We start from the raw sequence: 27,238 nt of genomic DNA on the forward strand, positions 1-27,238 counted from the left end.
TGTATGTTAATAATTATTTTTGGTGTTTATACTATATGTATCAAGCTGTTCATTCCTGTGCTTCTTTCTGGTTTAAAATGTTTAATGAATCTTGTTGGTTTTCATCATCTTCTGATTGATGTGGTAATTAGTCCCATTTCCCAATGATCTGTTGAAATTAGGGCAGTGATACTTAGTTTTATTGTTTTGTTTTTGTAATGAAACAAATTGGCTTATGCAATGATAGTTTTGAGTTTCAGGTTCACTCAGAATGAGGTTTTCTATATTTCGTACATCACATTAATCAACGCCAACATATTTGTTCCTCATAGCGTATTAACATTTTCTGTCTCTGTTTTTGTTTATGCCGGATTTCTTTAGAGGGGGATTTATCTACAGTCTGTTTGTTGTTAGACCTCGCCTGTTTGCTTTCTCCTTTTGTTTTATAGCGAGCAGAACTACTGGTTTTCAACACGGTCTCTGGCTTAAGCCATTGTTTGGTTTAACGCTTAGCGCTTCTTTGGACAGTCAATTTGTAATAAAATGTAGTTTCTGAATTTGAGCAGTATCTACTTTAACTGTGCAACTACATTTTGTAGTTTGATGATGTAATTACAAAAATACACCCACTTAATTTCGGTTTCAGTAGAAGTTTGGCTGTAAAGGTCGTGACTTTATTGAAGGCTTTGTGCAAATAAATTCAAATCCAAACAGAAAATGTAAGCTCCTTTACATATCGCTCTTGCAAACCTGCTGCTTCTCACGCTTGCAGTTAAACGTCTGCGTCAACAACAACAACTCGTCCCAGTTCAAGGGTTCCTACTTCTTAATAATTTCTCCCTTTCAACGCTCGATAGAAATTTCTCATGAGAAAAATCTGGCAAACAACTCTTCACGTCAGCCGAGAAGCTCTTGAGTCTGCATTTATTGGTGTGTTGGTGGTTATTATTCCTCTTTTATTGTTCTACAGTTTCACATAATAATTTTCAGTTAATCTCTCTCAGTTTCACAGTTGTGTGGGGGGAAGTATTGTGTAAAGGGAAGCTTTATGGAAACAGTTTATTAAGTTGTGCCAACTAGACTTCCATTATATGATTGTAAGTGATGGAGCTACTGTACGTTCTTGTATAACCACTGTTGCATTCCATGTTTACCCAGAGACCTCAAGTAGGAAGATATTGAGAAAGAATATCCTTCTGAAATTACATTTTCCCTCTTATACTGTATGAAAAGAGCAACTCCAAAGCCCCAAAAAATCAATGCAACATTTCAGAAGCAGCAAGCAAGGCCAAAATCAGTCAGAGTAATAGGACTAATGGGTGTGACTCACCTTACTCTCAAGAGTTTTGTGCCCAACTGTGAACTGGACGTAAGGACTGGGCTCGCTGCTGCTCTTCTTCGCGGACTATCAAGAGAGAGAATCAGAGAGATGGCTTTCAGTTGGCCGTCCTGAAAACAACACGCAGTTCCAGCCACGCTCAGATGTTAGCCTGTGCACACAAAGGTGACAGAGTCAGAAAATGGGAGGGAACATTAATATACAATCTGACAAGCAGGACCGCAGGCAGAGAGGCTACCAAGGAGACTGCAAGGCTTCTGTCTCACTGCACACTAAATTTGGCATGCCAGGTTTTGACATCTAAGTATTATTTAGCATTCCTTCCAGTATAATAATACCCTGCAAATTTTCAACACACACGCTGTGAAACCAAGGAAAAGTTTTAACTTTCTCTTCAACCCACTCTTTTCCTCTTGAGAACAGTGTTTAAATCTGACATCTACTTCTCGGAAGCATTAGAATTAAGCTTCACGTTGCACATGAAGGCTGATTAAGACAATCCCACACTCTGATATGCTAAAACCTAACTGAGAGGGCACATAGCACACAACTCCTCAGACCGTAATTATGCCATGGTGCTACTTCTTTCTAGTAATTGTCTATTCAGCTACATCTTTCTTTAGGGGCTACTATGTGTTATTGAATCTTGTACCATAGACGCGGCCCGAGCCTCACATACACGTCTTAACTCAGTGCACTTCTGTCAACTGCATATGTAAAATAACGTTGGCATAAGCCTGCTAAGGATTCATGTCCATTTTTACTCCCCCCAATTATAAAGTTTTTATGCTGAACCCAAACTTCACTGTACACTCTTCCTACAGCAACATTCAAGTTTTCTGAGCTGCCAAGAGCCAAATTAGTGGACGTGACTGAGCATCTTCAAAAGGGGTACACTTTTCATTGATCTATATTGCTATATATCTAATTTTGTGAAACTCTGTAATCACTTTAACATTTTCGAGTTTTTGTGAATTCTAATGTAAAAAGCTGTGCCTGATTCCTTCAGTGAAAGTGTTAAAAAGGGACAATGTTAATGTAAGGGGTGCATACTTCTTACTGTCATATAAAACTCAGTTTACGTCACAGCGGCTGGCTCGAACTGTTTCACAATAAAGTCTTTGTATTTCACTTGATATTTCAAAACTGAATTATAATACAGTCATGAACTTGAAGTTTGTATATGTCAAATACAAAAATATATTTTTCTACCAATATTGCACAGGTTCACGTTAAAACAGGTCAATCAAATTTCATATGAGGATGTGAACCACTGCAGAAGATGAATGGAGGAAGTCTTTCAGTCTCCCACTGTGGTGTGAATGTTCTTGTGTGAGGTGTGACGATTTTCCCTGACAGGGTTTCCCCCCGGTGATGTTTGACGTAACACACTTGTGAGAATGGAGCCTGCGAGTTTGAGGACGTGCTCAGACTATCTTCAGATTTCTATCTCTGCTTGTTTGCCGCTATTTCCTTCTCACCGGTGGGTTTACTCACCTAGCCATGGCATGCCTGTGACATTCAACATGTGAGTCACGACAGACTAGAGAGGCTATGTGTTACCCACACGTTGCCATCTGAGTGTTCATGACAAGATTGTAACTGTAACTCACCTCAGTGTTGGAGCATTTTCCCAACAAGATATGCAAATGCATTGTGAATTAATATTCCACAGGCAAACAATGTAAAAAAAAAAAATAGTTTGCCTTGACGAGGCTTTATCTTAGAAACATCTTAATAGAGACTGACTGAGGAAAAACAATTGAGACTGGAGCACAATTTCATGCAACATTATCAGAGTCACAGCAGGTTCAAATGCAGTGATGAGGACATAAGAAGCAGAGACACAGCCTGCCACACAGTGAGCAGACAGCACTGCAGAGAGAATGACAAATGAAGGCCCGCTGAGGGCAAAACCCAAAAGCTGTTGTGCTCCTGCTGCCCTGTAACGTCGAGTAAGCCACAAACGGTCCTGCAGTGAGTTTCACTGACGGCTGGGCTGATGTGGAGCTGAAGGGAGTGTCACTGTGTGAGGGAGATTTAAAAACTTCCTGGAAACTTTGAATGCAAGAAAACAACTCCCGCCGAGTAGAATGAAGTAACTTCTGTATTAGCGCAACCTGACACTAATCTACTTGATGAACAGAGTCGCAGCTGTGTCATCTGAGGGCTCGACAGGATAATCACTGTTATTATGGGAGCGAACAAGCCTGTTTCTAGTTTCTCTTCCCAACTGACATTATGTAACCTTTCATCACACTATACATCATTACTTAGGAAAACATGCAAAAAAGTGCTGGAGTTCGCTGCAGCGTAAGAAATGCAGAAATGCTGGCCTGACAAGCCAGACATCCTAAACTCCAGATCTTATCTATAAACATGATCAAATTCCTAAAGATCAGACAAAGTGGCACACATGGTCATCCACAAACCAGGTTGCTCTGTAGTTTGTCCAATAAAGCTTCAATTCAAACATATATATCTCGGGTTGGTGACATAATTTGTATGATATAAATGAAAAATCCAAGATTTTCAATGAAAAATAGGCAAGGGATGTTTTGTTTTTGTAAAAATGAGATTAAAAATCTGACTTGTTTGGAGAGAAATGTGGGCAAGATTGCCAATCCGAAAACTTTTACAACAGAAGGACTTTAAATTCATAATTTGGGACATTTTAGCTCCAACACTGGTCAATTTGTATGCATCGACCAAAAACTTCACCCCAACCGCAGAAATATGAATACTTTATAGAGTTTTCATTCATGAAACTCCTGCTAAAACTCAAAAAATGTGTTATATAATTTAACTGAAGTGAAGAAAAAGAGTCTGCAACACTGGGAATTTCTTGAGTTAATTGAGTACTTGCAGGATTCATGTTTATCTCAAGGGAACAAGTTGTTCACATTCAATTACAAAACACACCCGCGGAAACCTCAACCTTCAATTAAAAAAAATCGTAAGCTTGAAGGCAGATTCAAAAGGATCTGCTCTGCTGGGCCATGCTGACGGCTAATTCACTGAATATACATGAAGGACATTACCTACAATTGAACTCAACAAGGTGTGTAAAAGCTGCATCACTGTTTGACTGGAGGGAATGACAGTTACTCAATTGATGTGAATTCTGGGAGCACAGTGTTGAGCCACAGCATTTCCTTCTGTTTGATGTCTGCATGCAAGATTATGACTTAGGAACTCATCACTTGGGTGAAAAGAGCAAACAACACAACTACAGCGTCAAACACAATGCAATCATCCACTTCCATGCACATTTCAAGAGAAAAACAAAGACTTCTCAGTCTGATAATCAGCACAAACACAAGACGGTGCACACTAGAGCCAGCACAGGTGTGACACAGGGTGTGATCCATACATGCAATCCATTTTTTCCCACATTACCTTCAGGGCCTTAAAGACTGAGACTTGCTTCAACCCGTCATAGGTGAAATCTGACAGGTTGCTCTTTAAGCCACAAGGAGATTTAAGGGGAGAAAATCACACCCACAATTAGTAGGCCGGGAGAAACTCTGAATGAGGAAAAACCCAGAAGAATATATATGAAACTCCCTCTGAACCATGAATGGTATGGCATGATGTGATAAATAGAAACAGTAAGGGTGCGGTGGATATTGTTAACACTGCAGAAAGCTAAGAATGAAAATACAGGTCAGAGTAATAAGGTTATATTCCCCGCAGGGAAATTCTGTGACTCTTTTTTTTTTTTTAACAAGCCACAGACCTTCTGCATCTGCACAGCTACACACTAACAAATCATCATAAGCCCTGTTTGGCTGCCTAAAGCACTGCGGATACTCTGCACCTCAGATTTTTACTCAGCACTTGATTTATCAGAATATGCCTGTGCCTAACTAGCAGAAAGCATCTTTGGGTGTGCTTGCTTCTTGTTAATGGTTATTGAACATTTAGATTAGAGGATTCAATAAAACCGTGCACGGCTCACACATGCTTTGAGATACGGGCTTAATGGACTTCTGGAGCACAGCATTGCACAACAATGAATGCAAGATGCAGAAGTACGGCTGGCACTCACACATATTGTTCTATACTGAGAAGTATTGGTCTCACAAAAGACTAATCCAGATGCTCTCCTCTCACTTAAATTTCCACAGCCTAAGCTGCCTGTGAAGACACTCTTGGGGCAAAGAAGAAAGGAAATAGAAAATGAGTAGGATTTTACTGCGCATAGTGCGATAGAAACTTTTTCCAATCACATAAGACAAAGATAAATATATACAAGCTCATAAAAATAAGAAGCAACATTTTGATTCCGGGAAAACAATCATGACATAAAATCTTGATGTGAGACAGAATTGTTCCGATAAAATACACTGATCACAGCCTGGAGCAGGTGGGATTGTTAACATACTTCTAAAACAAGGCAATGTCAATATTTCAGGTTCAACTTAAAGTCAGAGTGCATGGGAAAAACAAATATCAATGTGTGGAAGCAAAAGAACAAAGAATGTCAAACATTACGGTTGAATAACAAAAAGGTGAGGCAATGTTCAAAACTGAGGAGTAATCCTTATTTAAACAGTGCTGGGTTTTCTTCCTGAACCGGTTCAGTTTCAGTGAAAGAGGTGAAAAACAAGAGGCCTGTTTTTCAGCTGTATTCTAGCTCAAGCTACAGCAGCGGGACAATTTGCATCGCCAGCATCAAAACAATATCGTATCTTACTGGCAGGTTCTTTGCTGAGTCCAGATAGACCACCAGGAGTGCTGACGACAGCCCGTCATTGGCCAGGCTTCTGTCTGCGCGCACACTTCGCAGCACCTGATTGGACAAGAAGGACAGCAGTGGCGGTCAACACATGGAGAGAAACGTAGAAAATTCCAGTATAAATATAAACTCTAGTGTTGATGATAAACATCTAACTTTAGTATCCATTTTTATTTTAAAGTAAAGAGAAACATCAGTCATTGTTTGGGTTCTTTGAGTCCTTCATGATATTAAACTGCATTTTTTATTGTGGACTGGTCAAGACAGACCAGACGAAACTTGGGGAAAAAAATAGTCAATAGTTTTAACAATTAACTGGCATTTAAGAGAAACAACCACATGACGAACAACATCAAATGCTTATTGATGCACAAATATTATTCACTTTTGTTGGAAAAGGTGCAACATATCGAATGATTTTGAAGACAATCACCAAATTTACCCATAAAAGTGTGCATAAAAGTACATGTAGTGTGAAGCAAATAGAATATTTCTTTCTGCTACCTGGTCCAGCCTCTCAGAAGTGGAAAACAGCGAAAGCCACTCGAGTTTTAAGTGAAGTTTCCCCGTAGGAGTTTCTTCTAAATCAAACCACTGCAAAACAAAAACATAAAAAGTGAAAAAAGCATATAGGGGAATAAAAATGTCACATTTTCACAGAAAGTAAACTAGAAAATCATACTGTGAAATTCTAGGATTATAACACAGGTTATTGATAATTTGCTCATATTCTATAAAATACTACAAAATACTACAGTATCTATAAACCTGCAGCTTTGAATTTGCTGTGAGTAAATTAATTAACTTTTCCCCAGTGTTGCCAACTATTTATAATAGTATATAGTACAAAGTAATTGGGGGAAACAAGAAGCAGCACAATGCTTTAAAAGAATGACTGAGCTGGCAACTGTTATAGAAAGAAAGCAAGAAGAAAAATTAAAACTAAAACTGTGTGGATGTAGTTTTTGTGTGTGTGTGTGTGTGTGTGGCTGTGACTCCGTGCAGTGCAGGTTTTTCTCCCTCCGTCCACTGTCATCCAGCCTGTTGCTAAACAAAGTGAACAGAGATGCAGCTCATTAACGCTGCAACCTTTTTTTTTTGCCTGACTTTGAAAAAAAACAAACAAACAAAAAAGAAAAACAATTACTCAGGAGAGTCTGACAAGTTGGCAACACTGATTGTTTCCCTCCCTTTTCAATGTTTCTGCCAATCGAAGGTAACCAGCTCCTGCCTGAAGCTTCACAGTAAGTGGACCAATATATAACACCAGCATCTCATCTTTTGATGAGAACACAAACAAACATAATTCACAATAAATCAGCTACTTTTCAACCTGCCATGCATAAATGCCAGGCAGGCTGAAAACATGAATTGCATAGAAAGTGTCTCACCTCATCAACCTTCTGTTCTTTGTGCAGCTCAGTCATATCAATCATGAGGCTGCAAATCACAGCAAATGATTACTGAAATTGTGGACGGCACAGAGTAAACAGAAAGAAATCACACAAATGAATCTAAAGAGAGACAGTCCAGATATCGATTGGTTTCTTTGTGTTAATAGCACTGGGTGTAATGTTACAGCCTTGGGGGTAAAATCGATAGAATTTGCCCTTGAGTGGGTAACTATGGGATAAACCACCTCCTTCATTATGACTGATGCACAATCATAAAAATTGCTTCATTGCAGCATTGTTTCGAATCTACACTCAAGCTTTCAGTCACGTTTTCAAGGTACATCTGATTTAATCATTGATCAAACTTGAGAGAATGGATTTCAGCTGGAGGGGAAAAACAAGGCACACCTTCCCAGGAAGTCGTCCTTGTCAGGATCCTCATCAAACAGCTCAATCTCAAGATGCTGACCTGAGTGCTCATACACCAGCGCCTGGCGAACAAATCAACATGTCAAGGATTGTTCAAACAGTCAATAGATTAAAGATCAGCTGTTATTGCAAAGTGAAAAACGGCACAGTTAAGAACGGGCTATTATCAAGAAGTAATTACTGTTTCCTCAGTTGTATCATATGTTCTGTTGATCAAATCCTCATCTCAGAAACAGCCAAAGCTCATCACCTCATAAACTTCGTTCCACTTGGGATGCAAACTCTCCTTAATAGTTTTGCTCTGAAACAGCTGGTTGCCGATCTGCAGGACCCCGTAAGGGTCCGACTTGCCCTTGATGAGCCCCCCGAGAAATTTATCCTTCCCCTCCAGGTCCTGAGCCTCCAGAAAGTGAATCCTGAGGACTCCCTGTGGAGAGAAACGTAGCATCATGTTTGCAAGAGCACGTCTGAAATAAGCAGCTTCTGACACTTGGAGGTAACAGTGGAGTCGCAGGTGATTGCGAGCAGCACATTACGAAGGAAGCACAAGAGAAAACCACGACTTATTCTCTTTCTAAAGTCATTATAAGAATAATTAACTGCACAAATGTGGATTAAAATGCGTTGAGCATTAGTTCCCCTCCCGTCCTTGAAAACACCTTAAAATGTCTTTGTGACTCCACAAGCCCAATGCTTAGTGATACTCAAGAGGAACTCTTCAATAGCTTCCTCATGCGTGCCGAGACTAAAAGGACTGAACAGACAAAGGAATGTGTGTATAAGATCTCTGAGGACACGTCTAGAGATATGCAATGTTTTGATGGATAAAAGGAAGAACCTGACTGTCTCCATATCTACTGAATAGCGAAACATGCTGCTTTCTCGTTGACTACAGTCATTAAAAACCAACCCCACAAGTTTTATTTTCTGTGATTGAAATGCAACGTTATCTTAAATTGTCATTTTGGCCGGTGAAAATGGTGAAAACGCATTGTTTTTGTGTTTTTGTTTCAGAGAAGCTTCACACTCATGCTGTAAAATGTTGAGAACAATGTATGATTCCAGTACATAGAAACTGAAAACCGAAAACTGAAAACAATGTTGTTAGCATGTTGGGCTAAAAGGTGGGCTTGCTTTGCCAGCTATGATGTTCTTAAACATTATGTGTCGAACAAAACCAGAATTAAACACTTGCTAAAATAAAGAGGAGGAAACTGGGAAACTTCATTGTGCTTTGTGAGTCACTAAAAAAAGGCACCTTTGGAAAATTATATCCACGGTGCAATGTTTTCGAAACACACTAACCTCCTTGTAAAGACTAAAACAGCAACTTTTAACACTCAAATGCAGAGTACTGCAGATGTGCACTCATTTGGTTGCAGTCAATAGTGTTTCGGCACATTTCTTAAGTTGTATAGACTTTGTGCTGGCTTTAGCTCTCTTATCAGCACATTTACCCTCCTGCCTCAACACACTTGTGCCTCCAAATTATTTTGTCGATATAGTCTATTCTGAAAACATCAATGATAAATAAATTGTAGAGATTACTGGTTATGTAAATTAATTTAATGTTGTATTTGAGGGAAGTGGAAAAAGAAGGAGTACGATTTGCATAGAATTCTGAAATACGATACAGAAATACACATGGAGAAACTAACTTCACTCATCTTCACTTCCTGGACTGTTCAAATTTCTTACATTGTGTTTGTAGTTGTTAAAGAGGTTTTTTTTTGGCATGGCACTGTTACTTCAATAATTGCCTGAAATATCAACAGTAAAATGATTCAAGATTTTGGGCTCATAAAGAGAATGAATATCAATCATATTCAGTTGAAACGAAAACATTAAACATTGAATTTGAATATGAGGAAGGAGGAATGTTTTTTTTTTAAATTCACCTAAAGTGTGTAGACATTCATGTCAGGTGAGAACAGTTTCTAAAAGCGTCCAAATTGATTGTAGAACTGGTGCATAAAACCTTGTTAAACTGCAGATGATGGCATGCAATGAAACAGAAACTTTCTATCTTGTTGCCATGGATACCAGACCTAGCCTTGACATGTTTTTTTTTTTGCTTTATAGACTATTTTTTTGTTTCTGTTTGTTTTAAACCTGAGGCTCACCTAAAAAAAAACCCTGAAGGTCACTATATCTCAATGAACAAAATGAAAACAAATTGCAATATCCCCCTCCACTGTGATCTGTGACACTATCAAACACTTCAATCCACTTAGTGCCCGATGAAGCTGTCTGCATATAAATGACCCCAGACACCTGTGGCATGCAGACGGCGCGCAGCTTTAATCAGAAAGGTTTGAAAACCAGATCAGCACCTTGGGCATTGGAAAGCGTAGTTTAGCCAGTTCCATGTCCCCGACCAGAGGGATAGTGATCCGATTGGGCAGAACCAGGTAACTGTAGATAATGTCTTGAATCAGGCTGTCGGAGAAACCGCTGTGAGGACAGGAGGGAAAGGAGAAAAGGGGAGATAAACAGAATGATGCAATGAATTATTTACCAGACAGTAAGGGTGCCCTTGGGTTATAAATATTCCTATTTAATCTCAGCTTAGTACAGTACATTTCTGTTTTACATGCGAGACGATAGTTGGAAAACTGGAGGCAGTTCAAGCATGTTGCTCCTGCTCGCCAACAAACCTCCGAATGTGTATCTGATCTACCAATCACTGGATGCAGCGTGACAGCAACAATGACAGTGAGGGTCCAGAATGACATTACCGCCATGCTTCCCGTTATTCATTTAGCTACTGTGGCACAGCTGGAAAATTGCAATCACCGTTGGAAAAAATAGGATTACTATGAAAGTTCATCATACTGTGTTATTGCTCTGTCCGTCCCTCCAAGAAATACGGTTGTCATTAGGGTACAAGCGTCCATTCATCATTATATAGCCACCATAATCAAAGGCATTCGCAAACTGCTTGAGATAGCAAGTGGAAATGATCCTGATATTATCTTTGGAGTGAGCACCATGCTCCACTCCACACTGGCAAAATCTACTAAATGGGCTTAGTGAAGCCATTTGAGGGACGATGTGCCAGCCAGTAGGCAAGCAGGCTGAAAAACAGATATTTACTGATACACAACATCTGATGCACACGTCCCCTGTGCAATCTACTTGTTCAAAAGATTGGAAATTTGCAGCACTGGGGTAATAGTCTGCATATAATTGGTGTTATAAATTTGGAAAGCTTGCAATGTTGGTGTCTTGATGCTGTCCGAAGAACAGAAATCCACTCAAAACAATGATTAAAGGACTAAATAATAACTTCAACACACAAATATTTGGCAAAATCTTGAAACCACTTTACTTTTAACATCTTCTTTGACAATTTAGTAAGTATTGTGCAATACAAATACATGACTGGTCTTGTAATTTGTAAATATTTCACAGCGACGCTAACTTTCGAGCATCCGCTCTGTTAAAGTGGTATGTGGTTGGTGGTTTCTGTGCATATTACATGAAAAGCAATCTACTTAAAAGTGAGCGTCCCAGTGAGGCTTATGCTGGTTTTTGGTTGCTTCACAAACCTGGGCCTCAAAACCTCAGCTTCACCTGAATACGCAGTTAGCGCAAAAAAAAAAAAAGCACCAGAAAAGATGCTGTTGGGTAAAATGGATGAGCTGAAGTGAAGAGACTGGATGCGACATGCAGAAATTTCAGTTTAAGTCAATACGAGAAGTAAGTAGCTGGCATGGCATGATTCCACCACGAACATTGAGGCAACAATTTGGCTGATAGTACACTTATTCTTGTTGATGTAAGTTGACTTGTATACCAATTTGCTATTGCTTTGCCATTCCATACATGCTGCATTTATTATAGAAGTCCCCGAGGCCTCACACTGCTCATTTTATTTTAAATTACTGAGTCTGCTTCTCCCAGTGTTGCAAAAGGAAGCACATTGTTCTTGGTGAAGGGGAAAGGTGCTCGGTTTAAAAGGATAGGAAAGGATATTAACTTGTGTCAGGCCTCAGTAGAGGCGAAAATGAATCCCTTAAAGAATGATGTCATTGGGAAAAGAGGAGCGCCAAGCTACTTGCGATGGACGATAATGGATAATCTTGAATTATCATACTCTATTTGAAACACAGCTGAAATGTCCCTGGTGCAGGTTGTCTTAAGTGTTTAGGAAACTGTTGTGTTTGCTTGACTATGACACAGATTCTAAAAATAACAAGCTCATTCTGGATCCTACAGCTCACTACAAGGTGAAGTGGATGACTACTGTTTTTACAATTGTGTTTGTATTCTGGAGGTGAATGCCTGAAGAATTACTACACCTTCTTCTAGTGACTGTACAAATGTTTCATCAGCATTTTTTGCCTGTATTGGTTATTTTCCTCATGAATGAATTTAATTTCTATTTTGAGGATGTGATTCTGACCTATGTTATATACGTAAATGATTCACCCTTTAATATCAAAGCAATCAGTTACTTAGCATGACATCCTTGCACTGTCTATGTTTACTCTACTCTGTCTTTTTACACAGGGTACATTTTTTTACCTCTACCAATATTTGGCTCACAGCCACCCTACAACACCAGCTAATTTCCTTGTTTCTGTCAACCCTGACAGAAAATAGGTGAGTGCACATCCGACCCTGACTTACACCAGCAAAAACAAGCTAAATGCCAAATGATCCATTGGGCTTAAAAGCATCTCTTTCAGCACAGAGACCAAAGTCCAAAATGAGTACTGGGCTCAATTATGTCGTTCTTACAAAGCGCACATATTGATCAGGTGAATGTTTTAAGTACTAACAAGCAGGAAGATCAGGTTTCTAAATGTCAAAACATTCAAATGTTAGCAGATGATAATTCAGTGGAAACTACGTGACATTTTAGGTCACGGAGGAACTTTAAATTTGCTAGAATTTCACAATGATGAAGTTTAGCATGAAACAGTCCAGGTTGGGAATTTATTGCACAACACATGTGGACCCTCCAATTAATAAAAGAAATGTAAGCATCATAGATTTAAGGAGTGTTCATATGATCACTCATTAGCTCTTCCTTTAGTGAAGCAGCAGAAAGAGGCAAGATAATCCTCTGCAGGGGAATTGAGATCAGAGCTGGAGCTTTTCTCCAGCCGAGAGCTCAACGGAGAACTGCTGCACCAGTGCTCATCGTGCCATTTTTGTTGCTCCCCTGGTGTAGACACTGGAACACCTCCATGTAATATAACTGTGTGTGTGTGTGTGTGTGTGTGTGTGTGTGTGTGTGTGTGTGTGTGTGTGTGTGTGTGTGTGTGTGTGTGTGTGTGTGTGTGTGTGTGTGTGTGTGTGTGTGTGTGTGTGTGTGTGTGTGTTTGTGTGTGTGAGTGTGCAATGCACAATGCAACAATACTAATAATGCATTTTTTTTTTTTGCATTATGCAGACAAATAACCCTGAGACAAAGTCATGTAATGACCATGTGATAAATAATTGTAATAGTAACACTAGACACCCAAGGTTACTGTACATAATTAAATTGTGAAAACAAGTTAAAAAAAAACAAAAACAACAACAACATAGTAACAACATTAAAAAAAACTCAGTTTGCAGTATAAACAACACATTTAACATTAATATGTTTGTATATAAAAATAAGTAAGGGATTTAAAGGTGTCCAGGGATTCTATATTGAGATGTTGGGTCGTGGACCCCATCAGTGGTCATGTGGACTGGAGGGATAATATATATGTATACTAATATATTTCAATAATTAAACAGCTTGTCATGCATTTTTATATAGTTATTTATTATGTATGCATTCTAGTGAAATCAATCATTAGGAATTCCTACAGGTTGTAATTCTCCCAATAAATAATGCTACAAAGCAAATCATAAGAGAAAAAAAGAATAACCTTCCATTAAAACAGCATAATTATGTTCCAGCTAACCATAAGCATCTTTAATGCATTTTTTGTGCATTGTATAACAGCATTTAAGTCAAATCATAGTTTTCATTCCTTCCTCAAACTCAACAGTGAAAACAAAAGCTCATTTTTAAAAGACACAAAACTCTTTGAGGCCAAACATTTTCACCCAACTCCTCCATATTCCCTCTCCTCAGGTCAAAAGTCTTGATGTTGTCTCTGACAGCCCTCTGTGATCTCAACGCCATCAATACCTTGAGCCAGCTCCACTACTTTCACCCAATGAAACAATAATTGCCTTCACCTGTTTTTCACTCCCAGCAGCACAATATCCTGGTCTCCACACCTCTGGTCATATACCTCCTGCATTATTGCGACTCTCTTCTCTTTGGTCTCCCCAATAAGCTCATCAACACACCTGTGCTCCTGCGGCTGCACTTCCATTAAACACCACACTGACTTTAAGATTCAATTTCATGGCCACTCACACTACCTGTCAGATCTCCTCCCCATCATCACTCACACTCAGACTTTAAGGTCTGTTCTGTCCATCAGCCTCAGTCTGACCAACACGGGATGCTTTCTGAGAGCCTTCTGTTGCTCTGCTCCTCAACCTCAGTAACTTCCTCTGTTACGTCCCTGATCCCCTTTAAATCGTATCTGAAGATCCACCCGATCGAACTTGCCCAGTCACACTGATACACTGCTTTGCAGCACATTTTGGGATTTTCACATTCTGGTTTTAGTTTTTTACTTCAGCTGGATTTGTCCTTGAATATCCTGCAAAAGTATATATTATCATTTTAATGTGTGTGCCGCAGATGTCTTCCCTCAGGCAATTAGGAACAAATTGACACCACCATGTTGCCAGCAAAACAGGCGACCCCATTGCTCATTGCACACAACGTTGGACCACAGTGGTGTGCAGCCAAACCCAAGGAGTGCTACAGATGCCAACAATGGCTGCCCACATCCATAACTAACTATAATGACCATGGATGAAACAAAACAGTTAAAGAAAGTTAGAAAATGTGGGAAGAAAAACCCATGAAAAATGCACATTGGCTGGAGGGTGCACACTCAGATGACAAATGGGCACAAACTAGTAAAAGGTTAGCTGCTGGACTGACAAACCAGCACTCAGGAAAACCCTGAATGTCTCACAAAATCCCAGAAAGCTGAACAATAAATTTGATTCAGCATTTATATCACCTTTAAGCTGTGTTGTAAACATCTGCTATTTCATCTGGAGTATCAGACAGAATTGTATGACGAATAGGTACTTTTGTGAACCAAAACTGATGGCATTTTGTTCGTCTTCACTTATGTTTTATATCAATTATAAAATGAGTAAATACTCTCATAATTAAATTGAACACCATAGCCACTAAAACAATTGTTTGCTATAAGGTCAGTGCACGTGCATTAACCGGATAAACATGCTCAGGGAAGGGTACGCTTCATCACTGTGAGGCCCACCAAGGTTAACGAATCATGACCAACCACATGGATAAAGGAGAATTTTAGAGACTCCTTCAGTAGAAAGGATCATTTTATGTCTGTAAATGATGTTTATCAAATAGACATGCATTTAATAGTTTTTATCTCAAAATACTGTACACATACTGATCCAGTCATCATAGAGATATTACAGTTGATATGTTCAAATTAAAATGTGTAACTTACAGATTCACAGCACTGAAAAACGATGCCAAATTGTAAGATTACACATTAATGAATGAAAATACAAGGTGCTAATTCAAGGTAAACGGCTAATTGAATGGCAGTGAATGTAAGCTTATAATATCAAACAAGCATTTGGCGATTTCCATCCTAAAATGCTTCATTGCAGTTGATATTGGCTTCAGATATGCCGAACTGACCTTTCTCCTTGTAACAATAATTTGGGAAATTATTTCATGGGGTTCAAAGAAAGCAAATGTGAGCTGCATGTAGTTCACGGGCCACAAGTTGCCCAATTTTCATTCCCATTACATGTCACCACATTTGTTGCATCATAAAGATAACAACAACTGGCTGTAAGAGAGATGCATTGGGCAAGTCGTCAGCTGACACTGTCTGTTCATTCCTGCAGCTACAATTTCACCATCTGAGCTCATGTTAGCTCTTTGTTTTTCACACAAGACTTCCCTCTACAAGCCAGCAGAACCACATTAACACACAAGCTCCGTGGATCAATTTCACCCCCACAGAGCACTCAAATAGAAGAGCAGAGAGACGGAGTGTCCTCGGCTCTCTGCTTGGGTAAACATGTCTGTCCACATCAAGAGACAATCTGACAAGCAGCTTTAATCCTTGCAAATTACATGCAGTATTCATGTATGTGTCATTTATTAATGGAGTAAATAATGCATGAAGTATTCAGGGTGGCAAAATGTTAATGCTTTGGACTCATAGCAGCTCTTAATTGAGTTTCATTTGCTTTCTGCTCCGCCTGCACATCGATCCAATGGGAAAAAAAACTTACTTAATATAAATGAGGCACAATAAGCAGGAACAAAGGAAACGCTTTACAAACTGAACATTTCCGCATGTGTCCTGATTTAGGTCATTATAATCCTGTTACACAATAATGAGTGACTTTAAACCTACAGGACTTTACACAAGTACCATTCACTACACCTTTGACAGCAGACACATAAAAAGAGGAGTTTATCTCAATCAGCTGAGTAGGACACAGTCTTAAATCTCAACAGAGACGATGACAAGGACACCCGGGTCATCCACCAGGAAAGAAAACAACACCAAAAACATTTTTTTTGGGAGACAATACGCTCAGTGTAATAGTGGAATATGTATTCTCAGATACCAGATACAAATCTGTGAGCAAACCACTAGAAAAACAAGTTAAACCCTCCATCATAGACGTATACAAGTAGTGAGAGGAGTATGATTAAAGTGCGTGATCTGTTTTGTCTCGTCCATTGGTTTAGCTTATAATATTCTACACAGAACTGATCAATCAATCTTCATTCATAAAAAAAAATCCTTTCACACAAAAATACAGCAAACTACTTCATGTAAACTACGTGAAAAAGTAGAAAAAAGGCTGAACAACCTTAAAAACATACCTTATACATGTTTGAGGATTACAATATATTTATGACATATTTTTGAGGAAAAGAAAAACAGATTACAAGCATTTGAGAGAAAATGGTGAAGTTTCTGGAAACCAAAACCGACAAACTTCATTTATTACTCGAGTGAAATCTCACCTCCTCCCACTCACAATCCAGCACAAGCGTTTTCCAGAGAAGCAAGAAAACAGAGTTTGACTCGACTTACCTGAGCCCAGGAATGTCCAGTATATTAGTGAGGCCAGTCCAGTTTATGTCCAGGAGCTAAAACAACAGAAAACAAGAAGACACACCCATGGGTCAGACCGCGAGAATCGACGATGACTTTTAATAGATCCAAACACTTAACTTTATTGGTTCCTGTGCCTGAACTACATTTACTTCTTGGCTTCTTGTTTTTGAGCCAACACACACACACACACACACACACACACACACACACACACACACACACACACGGATGATTCAAAGCAAAAACAGAGTCCTTCAAAAGTTATTGTATACTTTATTAATTAAGTTACCACTTTTGATTCTTTTTTTTTAAACAATCAGATTCACCTACTATTTTTAACAGTTTTAGGTATTTCGAAGCACTATCTACACTATTAATTACTATTTATATTACTTTATGCAACATATGTTCCTGTGGAGCTGAAGAAAAATGGTAAAACCATGATTTTGGTGTGATTGCTATTACTGCCTAATCTACAGGCACTTTATTGAGTCGTGATCTTTATTACTGTGTAAAAAAGAACGATTGCATAAGGCTTTGGTATCAATGCTTCTGTTTCTGTATGCATGAGTGCAAACCTTTTTCTACAGGCATAATGTACTTATCAGTCCATCTCCTATGCTTATTTGTTTGTGCTACAGTCGCTGGGAGCTGAAGTCGATAGTAGCGGTCTATGGGTGAAGGCAGTGTACAACCTTGACAGATCACCAGTCCCATCACAGAGACAGATACTTACATACACTCACAAACTCCCTCTCAGTTAATTGTGCAGCACCAACAAACCTCAAATGCTTGTTTTTGGGGTGTGAGAGAAAGCTGGAGTAATCCATGAAGCGGTGAGAACATGCAATCCCCATATCCCCAAAGGTCCCAAAGCCTGGACTCCAACGGGTGATCTTATCGCTTACCAGACTTGAATTGACCACAGAATGAACAATTACCCCGTTTGTGAGTCAAGATGTGCATAAAAAGTGAAGACACTTCAGTGACAAAGACTACAAAATCACTCTCTTACAGAAATATTTATGAAACCAGCTGCCGCTGTCTGGGGTCTTCATAATTTTACTCATAATGAGGTCAGGGACATTTTATTTTATCCACGGAGTTTTATTCAGTTTCACAGCAAATCCTTCAGCTGGTGAAATCTGGAAAAGTTGTGACAGTTAAAAGAAATCAAAGAGAGGTGTGAATCTCTTGAGCTCAGACCTGAGATGCAGGAGATCCCATCCCTCACTGAGCTTTGATGTGTTCTTGCCCCTGAGCTGAAGGAGCCGCTTCTTCCTAATGAGCCTTTCCCACCCTAGTTTTGTGCCCTGCATGTGCACACTGCAGCAGATGCACTGAGCGCTGCAGGGATATGTGAACATCTACATGCACATTGTGTGCACATTATAAAGCGTGTTCACAGGAATGCTGATTGAATTGAAGCCTACCGTACATCAATGTAAATAAGCTAAACAACTCAAAGCTGCTTTACTGCTTTTGTTCTCAATACTATTAAAAACTGTTTTACACAGTTGAACCAACTACATTTAACAAACTGCTTGAGATGAGAAGAAATACTCAACTGATCAACAAACAGTACAATCTACTAATACGAAGGTCTGAAAACTAAAGTACAATCCATCCTACAAATATATGGATTATCTTTCTTTTCTTTTTTTTCCCTTACACTCTGTGGACTTTGAGCCCTAAATTACTTATGACCATCCAGTAAAGCAGACTACCTTCTGCCTAATGTTCAATTCAATTTTGCTGGTAACTGTTATGGAAATGTTGTTTTTGTCTCATAAAGAATGTGTTTCAAGCATAACCCGTGTCAGCACTTTTAGAACCTCTGTGTCACTTGTTGGTAGCAAAGGTTTTGTACATGAGTGACAATTGGATGAATGTGATTTCCTAAGTTTTCTCTGGCACTAAAGTTGGGTGGTAATTATCCAGCAGTGTCTCATTGTAAAGTACATTTACTGTGGGTCCACACAGGACATGGAAACACACCAACTGGCCTGGTTAATCAGAACTTGATTGTGTCATACAAAAAATAAGAACGCAGTGAGTAAGTCCTCAAGGGGAGGCAACTAACATGTGAAGTGATGTAAAGTACGATGCAAATAAATCTAAAAAGCGTTGACTTTCTTATAATTTTCAAAAAGAAGTAACAATTAATTTGAGACGTTTTACAGTCCAATGCCGTGTTTAATTGTGACTGAAACTGACAAACTTGACTACAATGGACTGACTGGAGAGGCTCAGGGAAAGAGAAATAATGAGAGAGAAAGAGAAAGAGAAAGAGAGAGAGAGAGAGCATGAGAGAGCAGACGAGGGGGCTTGTATCGTGTGAACAAGAGCGCACCCACAGACACCACTTCCTCATTCTGCCTGCAAGTTGATACGCACGTTCACTAACACATCTACGAATAGAGCGCATACACATACATACACACAAATAAAGAGCAAACACCAATACACCGACACAGCACAGTATCATACATTGATGGGAAAGATTTAATCACATTATGAGGAACTGCAACAACCAGACCATGAGATGATTGGTTGACTGGTGAGGTGGAAGACTTTGTTGACAACTGCAACAAGGAAATGTGTGGTGAGGACGAGTGCATTTAAATGATCTGAAGATATGCACTGTGTGCATGAGAAGTGCTTTTTGTGCCTTGAAGATCTGATTTTCTGAAATGAAACCAACCTTTCTATGTGGCTTTTGCAAGGAGTGAATTGATATTTTGATCATTAAAAACCCATTTAGGTGGTTATTTTGTGGTGTATCTTTTATTTGGTTTTTGGCATTTTTCAGGTACTTTTCAGGTGATTCAATCAATCATTTTAATTGCTTTGATTGTTGACTGTATCAACATTCCATTTTTAGACATTTTAGACATTCTGACTCTTCTGACCTTGGAAATATTGTTGGTACTGTTGAGAAATGTTTAATATTTTTCTGACTTTTATTTGACCTCTTGTCATTTCAAATGTTTCTTTCAGCACAGCTGTTTTAGCAATTCTTTATTTCTTTATTCATTTTTAGGTGTTTTGGGGTAATTTAGTCTTATTTTAAGTCATTTCAGCCATTTTGTCTATTAGAAATCTTGTCTTCCTTCAGTCCTTTTGCGGTACAGACAGAAGGCACACACAGGCAGTTCAGTGTGTGTGTAAGGTGATGCATGGAATTTGAAACAGAAACAAAACAGCAGCCTTGTTTGTGAGTAATAGACTCAAAAGAATGAAAGCCAAGACTGAGACTACCTTAGTGCTAACCACAGTAGTAATCTCAGCAATTTATTTGATATCTAAACTAAATAAAATAGATCAATTACTGAATAAAACGTTTTATGTGTAACAATTAAATGATGCATGAGGTTCACTCTACAGCTCCTCCTTATCAAACTGCTGTTGAGCCAAGGACACAGAACGAAAAACAACCATGGAGGCAAACAGCCTAAGGAGAGCATATGAGTGGTTAATACTAATGCTTGGAAACAGCCATCTTACAAGAAATCCCAAACCTCAAATTAAGAAACAAAGTCTTTTACATTAAGTCTGAAACTATAGTTTATTTCGGAGCAGTAAAATCTCTATTGAGACCTCAGTTCAGAATATGTTGCATCCATTTATTTACGCAACACTGAGTCGCATTAGTGCGATCACACAGTTCAGATGTGGCGAAGACCTCTTATGGTCTGGAATGTTTGTATTTAATTTGGCAGCCGGGAGCAGACCTTGTATGGCACATGGAAGAAAAGATGACGAGTGATTTGTGTTCAGAGTACACAATGTTAAATTTCTCTCTCCTGTAGGAAATGACTGGAGTAATTCATTTTCTCTTTCTTTTGGTAAACAAATGGAAGACGCCTCATCGTCAGCGGGAGGAAGACTGAGACGCATCAGCATGTGTGCGTATATGTGGGATTGTGCTATGATTTACTGAGCAAGAGATGCCCCTCCATACAGCTTCTTCCAAAAATGTCTCCACCTTGAGCTTTAGCTGAGAGCCTGCGGTGGAGAAATCTGCCAAAGTAGGTCTGGCTTGATCTGCAGCTATTTAAAGCTCTGCTATAGTTCCACTGGGTCCACCCATTTGATAAATCGGTCAAACATTTTTACGCTGAGCAGAAGTGCCTCTGCAGAGAAGCTGAATGGGCAAATTGATGGAAACAGCACAAACAAACACTGGCTGTGCAATCAACTGGTAATGTGAATGTAAATCATGTGACGTTATGTGGGCTGTTTACACCAGAGGAGCACAGACAATGGCTGATAGGAAGAAAAAAAAAAGACTGAAATTAAAGAATGGACGCTCTAACATTTCAGAAACAAACTGTGATTCAGCACTGATTTGACTTTTGAAATAGTTTTGTCTAATTTATTTCCATTACTGCTGAACAGAAGTGATGCAATGAAACTGAATTTAGATGGAATATAAAACACGCCGAGAAACAAAGTGGGGCATAAAAAATACTGAGGACAGAATAATAGGAGCAGTCCTGGCAATAAAATGTAATACTATAGAGAACAATAGGAAAGCACAGTCTAAAACTTTTTTCTTCACTTTTTCAATGTTGTGACTCGATAAGGTGTTATGAAGTCTTTGATTACTGATGCTGACATGTTTATTTATTGTCGTGCACATAAAGATTGAATGTGTTGTAACATCAAACGTTGCATCTACGCTGCTGAAAAACAAAGGGAATTGTGGCTGAGAGAAGAAATCATTTGAAGTGTAGCTTAATGATGGATGGCAGTAGTGCAGCGTTGCCCCACATGCAAGCTTTACTTGGGCAGCTCGCCCAGGTAGATAAAAGCACTCAGCTGCAGCCTCAGTAAATCCTACATAGGTATTCCTTATCTAAGTGTTTACAATCTCGTGTCTGGCGTGTTCTGCAGCAGGTGGAGTTGCACTGAGGCACTGAACAGGGACAATTGCAAACTGTATGGTGGTGTTGCGGTTAGCACTCTCACCTCAAAGCAAGGATATCCCGGTACCATTCCACGCTTTTCTGTGTTGAGTAAGTATGTTTTCCCATTGTGTTTTCTCTGGGACCTGTGGTTTTCTCCTACAGTCCTTTTTTGTGTGTTTTTTTTTGGAAAAATGTAGGTTAGATAGAGCTTCTCGGGATGAGCTTTTAGTTTGACCTTTTTCCTGTTCAAACATGTGCGTTGAAGAAATATCACTATACAATGATTATCTCTTAAATCTTTCATGCTACTTCAGTAACAGCCATAGAAGTATGTGTTGTAATCATGTTTAAATATCTTACCAATTGTCATTCTAAACTATTTCCGCCTCAAGATCAACAAAAGATTAGATTTATAAATCCCAAATCCCAGTTCAATAGCCTACACTCACAAATATTGGATTTATTAAGACTGCAGAGTCATTACAGCTTCAACTGCGCAATTAAACATGTTTAATTGAATTTGTTAGTGTTTGTGTTACCGGCATCTGCACTTACAGGCTTCTTGAGGAAGAAGAGAGACAGGGCTCCAACGAGAGGCATATCGCCCAGCAACGGCTCCATGACCACTCTTAACACGCCGTGGATCTATGGAAACACAAGAGAAACACACTGAAGTAAACAGAGCTAAAGGGAACTCACACCCCGCTGGCCCTTGACATTCATAAGCGCGGAGCCGTTGAAGCACTGCAGCACATGACAGGTTGGAAATTCGATCGCAGCTTGACTTCATACCTGCCCTGTGTCATCCTCCACCTTCTCAATAACATATTATGACAATTAGAAGGATTACAGCATTGGAAGTGCTTCAGATGTGTCATGTGGTTGCCACACAGCTGCTCTAATCCACAGCAGGGAACAAAAGATGTCTGAACTCTGGCACCAATATATTTGTTCAGAAGCTATATTTGTACTTTTGAGAACTGACAGTCAGAAAATGTCATGTGTGAAAGTGCGCATCTAAATCGACAAATATGCCAATTCTAATAAAGCAGATGAGAAACCATTACCATTCTTGATGTTGAAATCAATACGGATAAAGTTTGTTTAGGGTTAACTAAACTGTTCTTTGCAGCAAATCCCATTATATTCATTTTCAGCCTTCATATTATTTAAGTGGCCGGATAAAGTTCAATTCAAGAAATAATTTTGATGAACTGGATAATATGGTATTATCCCTTTGAATGGCATCAATTCAACCTCTATACCAGCTGATGTCAATCCAAAGTGAAGACAGCTACTCCACCACAGGGCAAACAGACAAAAAACACCACGAACACACAATAACATTCAACCGGAAACTAATAGTTTTGTACTTGAGGATGAAACCTTCAAATTTGGACAAAACCCACATATCCACAGGGAGAACATGCAAATTCCACCTCGACGCCCCCAGACTGTGAGTCAAGAGTGCAAACAGCTACCAAGTGCTGCTTGCTTTGAGATGTGATTACAGAAGCTTTTTAGATAATGGCACTCTGAGTGTAAGTGTATTTCACTGGGCAGCAAACATTTATTCCGAAAAATTCCAACCTGATTTGGACACAACAGAAAAGTTCCCTCTGGCAGCAGTGGTACAATCCCCCCCCCCCCCCCCCCCCCCCCCCTTCCCCCCCGGGTGGTAATCCTACTAAAGTCATGCTACTTTCAGCTGGATTGCAGTGCATTCATTGTATTGACAAAACTGTCCTCAGGAAAATTAATGGTTTCAAGGCAGTGACCTGCACCAGCAACTAACTAGCAGGGAAACAAGCAAATAGATTTCAGATAATGGATCCATTTACAAAAGAAAAACGGCTGCACGATATGCTTTAGTTGCTGGTTAAACAGGCTTTTTAGGTACTTGGGTAAGAACTGTGGGGAAGGAAACATTTCCATCATGATCGTCGGACCACATGAAAGCCTGATATATCAAAAGCATGTCAAAATAAATACACAGTACACTAACATCAAATCAAATGCACCTGCTTGCTGTAAGCCAGACTAATGTTCAGATGGATGGTAGACTAATTCATTGTTGATAATGAGCAGGGGAAACTTGAGGGTCTGACTGTGTTACACAACGAGAGTGGTCGGCAACACGTCTCCTAGGGGCAGACCTAACAACATTCAGTCTCCTAGGAGGAACACGGATTGTTTTCTTTCTACCTGCTGTTCCTCACATGCAAAAACACATTCTCATATACATACACACACACACACACACACACACACACACACACACACACACACACACACACACACACACACACACACACACACACACACACACACACACTTTTGGATAAATGTATTAAACAACAAGCAGCAATTTCTTCTGGAGTGCAAAGTTTGTTATGAGATACAGTTAATATAAGAGGCCTCGTGACTTCTAAGCACAGCTCTAAGCATGTATAAAAGATAGATGGATGTATTAATACTGCATAGATTCAAATCTTGTGGGGGTCTACAGTATATGTTTGAAGTTAGGCAATGTGAAGAAAATCCTTCTCTCTGGTCATTATCTTTGAGGTTTAACTCCAGAGGATTGGAAAAGGGACAGAGACAAAACCCAATATAAGCATTTGTGTTTGGTGCTCAAAACATGGCTGTTTTCTGCAGCTCGCCAAGTATTTCAGATACATATCTGAATGTTAAGGTCATCAGTACCTAATATTTCTGTATTTGTCGGCTGTGGCTTTTCAATGCAATTTCTACAATTGTGAATCAGGCTGATTTGTCTCATGTCTGAAATGCTATAGAAATGAACTTGCCCCGCTTTGCCTTTCTGAAGACAAAGAACAAGATTGAATGCTCAAGCCGAAATTGAAGTGTTTAAGGGATAGCTTTAGACTCATGTTAAAAATTAATTTAATACACTGTTGAGAATCAGTGATGTCGAGCATTTCAAATCAGCCAGATGCAAAAGGATTACTGTATCAGTGTATTCTATTTGAATAGACATGTACCGGTACTTAATAACACATCATTATTTATCAACTTGAACAAAGACAAATATCATTCACCATAGACTAATTCGTGCTTTTTCATCGAGAAACTGTATGATTGTCACCCTGAAAGCCCTGCACAGATACACTTTTAATAAAAGTCATTCTGCAGCCACAATGTTCAGCTAAAAGGAAAAAGGGCTTCGGTCCAAATACTTTCAGCATCCAGTCATTTCAAGCTGTACAAAAAGGAGAGTTGATGTTCATCCAGGGCTGCAAAAGCATCTTAAATTAAAGGTGACAAGACGCACCTTTACCTCAAGTCACCGTGCGATTTCATATGCAATGCTTTATGCCCTCTTTCCACAAGCCAGTGTCTGAATGTCTGAGTCCGAAACTCATGCCAGGAGCAAATGACTCTACAAGGATGATTAAGAAATTAGAGAAGAGAGAATCCTCACCTGGATGCTCTTGATGCCGGCTTTGCAGTAGTAACGTTTGATGTCCACGTCAATTTCTGTGTTCCCCACAAAGCTGCAGGGGAAAAAAAAGAAAGAAACTCTTCTATCAAGACTTTGTTCTTTATATACTTTGAGGATTCAGATGTGTCTCACCTTTAAAGTTAGAATCTGTTGCATTACATTTTATAATTATCTCCATATTTACATGTTTTTAATACTATTTTCTGCCTTCCAGAAGGAATTAAAATGAACTAGTATTTTCTATAGGTTACTTAAGGTAGGATGGAGAGAAGCCATATATTGACTGAGCTCTAAGTGAAGACAATTCTACTTTGTTTGGCTGCACTGTAAACAGAGGTACCAATTGATTTTGTGTTGTATGTCAAACATAATAACTTGGACTGAAAAATCAGTCGGATGCTAAGAGAGGTTAAACGAAAAAGCATTTAAATGACGATGTGATCAGCTCACCTGATCTGCAGGTCCATAATGATCTGTCGCTTGTCCACGTTTTCTGTGTAAACCTTGACCCCATTGATCCTCAGGGGCTACAACATAACAGAAGGAACTGTTATTGCCACTGCACCACACCGGGGCAATCAACACCACACTGCCACCTCCACCATCACCCAACCCCCACGTGGTTAGCGCAAGGTCAACCCCTCTCGGGGCGCCACATGCAAACTATTTATGAAGCAGAAACATGTGTCAGCGACATGCGTGTACGTTCACGTTCATGCTACTGCACTCCTGCACCAGCTGTCCCACGGCACCTGCTGCTGCCGGCCTGTTCGGCCACTGCTAAAATAACACATGATCTGTACGTAGGCATCAGGCTGCAACACAACAAGCTGCTCACTTTGTCCCCAATGTCGATTTTGCTGAAGCAGAAGGTGCTGAGGTGGGCATTGGACTCCTTCACAGCCGGCTCGATTATCTCGTGGAACAGTTTTTCCACAAACTTGCACATATAAGGCCACATCTGCTTCACTGTCTAATGACGATAGAGAAGGAGAGTAAAAAAAGGAAGAAGATTTTAGTCACATGTAATAATCCACAATCATAAGAATGTGTAACTCATATTATATATGTGTTCTTAAGCCATAACGTCAAATGTACTTTTTCAGGTTATTTCAGTTTAAAATATTCAAAGTGTTCTGTCATATCAATAGAAACACACATCATGCAGTGAGGCAGGAATAACAATGCATGCATTTTTCATATTTGGACCTATATCATTTTAATGTAGCAGATTCAAACGACATCCCGGTTGTTGCCATGGGGATTCATAAAGGCTTTGCAGCGACAGCATGCTAAGTCCAATGTGCTGCAGTGTGGCAGTGTAAGGCTGCATGTTAAGTTAAGTGCGCTGCAGTGTGGCAACATTCACAGTCCCAGTGGGAAGAGGAGAGAGGGAGAGAGAGAGAGAGAGAGAGAGAGAGAGAGAGAGAGAGAGAGAGAGAGAGTGAGAGCAAGAGAGGGAGGAGAAGAGACGGTGACAGGCATCCTACTAATCTCCTCTCTTTTTTCACGAACAAGAAACAGAGCAACAAATAAATAAAATCAAGAGAAAGACACTCAATTCTTTACCTTGTTTAGCCACTCCACTCGCTCTACGTCTGGAAAGTGGACCTACATCAGAGAAAATAGAGCAGATAATCTGTATGTGTTTCAATAAACCTGATGAATAGAATGATGTAGATAGATAGATAGATAGATAGATAGATAGATAGATAGATAGATAGATAGATAGATAGATAGATAGATAGATAGATAGATAGAT

General features: G+C 39.4%; 1 protein-coding gene across 3 annotated transcripts in view; it reads right to left on the minus strand.

Moving 5' to 3' along the window:
• The window catches only part of esyt2b (extended synaptotagmin-like protein 2b), a 39,840-nt gene that overhangs the window by 6,711 nt on the left and 5,891 nt on the right, over positions 1 to 27,238 (minus strand). The window contains exons 3-17 of one of the 3 annotated variants that reach the window (XM_080515086.1): positions 27,046 to 27,087; positions 26,315 to 26,449; positions 25,927 to 26,003; positions 25,456 to 25,528; positions 22,566 to 22,655; positions 17,074 to 17,129; positions 10,216 to 10,336; positions 8,133 to 8,309; positions 7,862 to 7,944; positions 7,451 to 7,499; positions 6,564 to 6,653; positions 6,018 to 6,113; positions 5,370 to 5,471; positions 4,718 to 4,780; positions 1,310 to 1,384 (exon numbers count right to left, since the gene is read on the minus strand). In XM_080515086.1, the coding sequence (XP_080371212.1) occupies positions 1,310 to 1,384; positions 4,718 to 4,780; positions 5,370 to 5,471; positions 6,018 to 6,113; positions 6,564 to 6,653; positions 7,451 to 7,499; positions 7,862 to 7,944; positions 8,133 to 8,309; positions 10,216 to 10,336; positions 17,074 to 17,129; positions 22,566 to 22,655; positions 25,456 to 25,528; positions 25,927 to 26,003; positions 26,315 to 26,449; positions 27,046 to 27,087 (1,329 nt within the window). The remainder of the gene's footprint in view (positions 1 to 1,309; positions 1,385 to 4,717; positions 4,781 to 5,369; positions 5,472 to 6,017; positions 6,114 to 6,563; positions 6,654 to 7,450; positions 7,500 to 7,861; positions 7,945 to 8,132; positions 8,310 to 10,215; positions 10,337 to 17,073; positions 17,130 to 22,565; positions 22,656 to 25,455; positions 25,529 to 25,926; positions 26,004 to 26,314; positions 26,450 to 27,045; positions 27,088 to 27,238) is intronic. The other 2 variants (XM_080515087.1, XM_080515088.1) reach the window with 2 other exon arrangements.

This window comes from Blennius ocellaris (assembly GCF_963422515.1).
Source record: "Blennius ocellaris genome assembly, chromosome: 19".
NCBI classification, from domain to species: Eukaryota; Metazoa; Chordata; class Actinopteri; order Blenniiformes; family Blenniidae; genus Blennius; species Blennius ocellaris.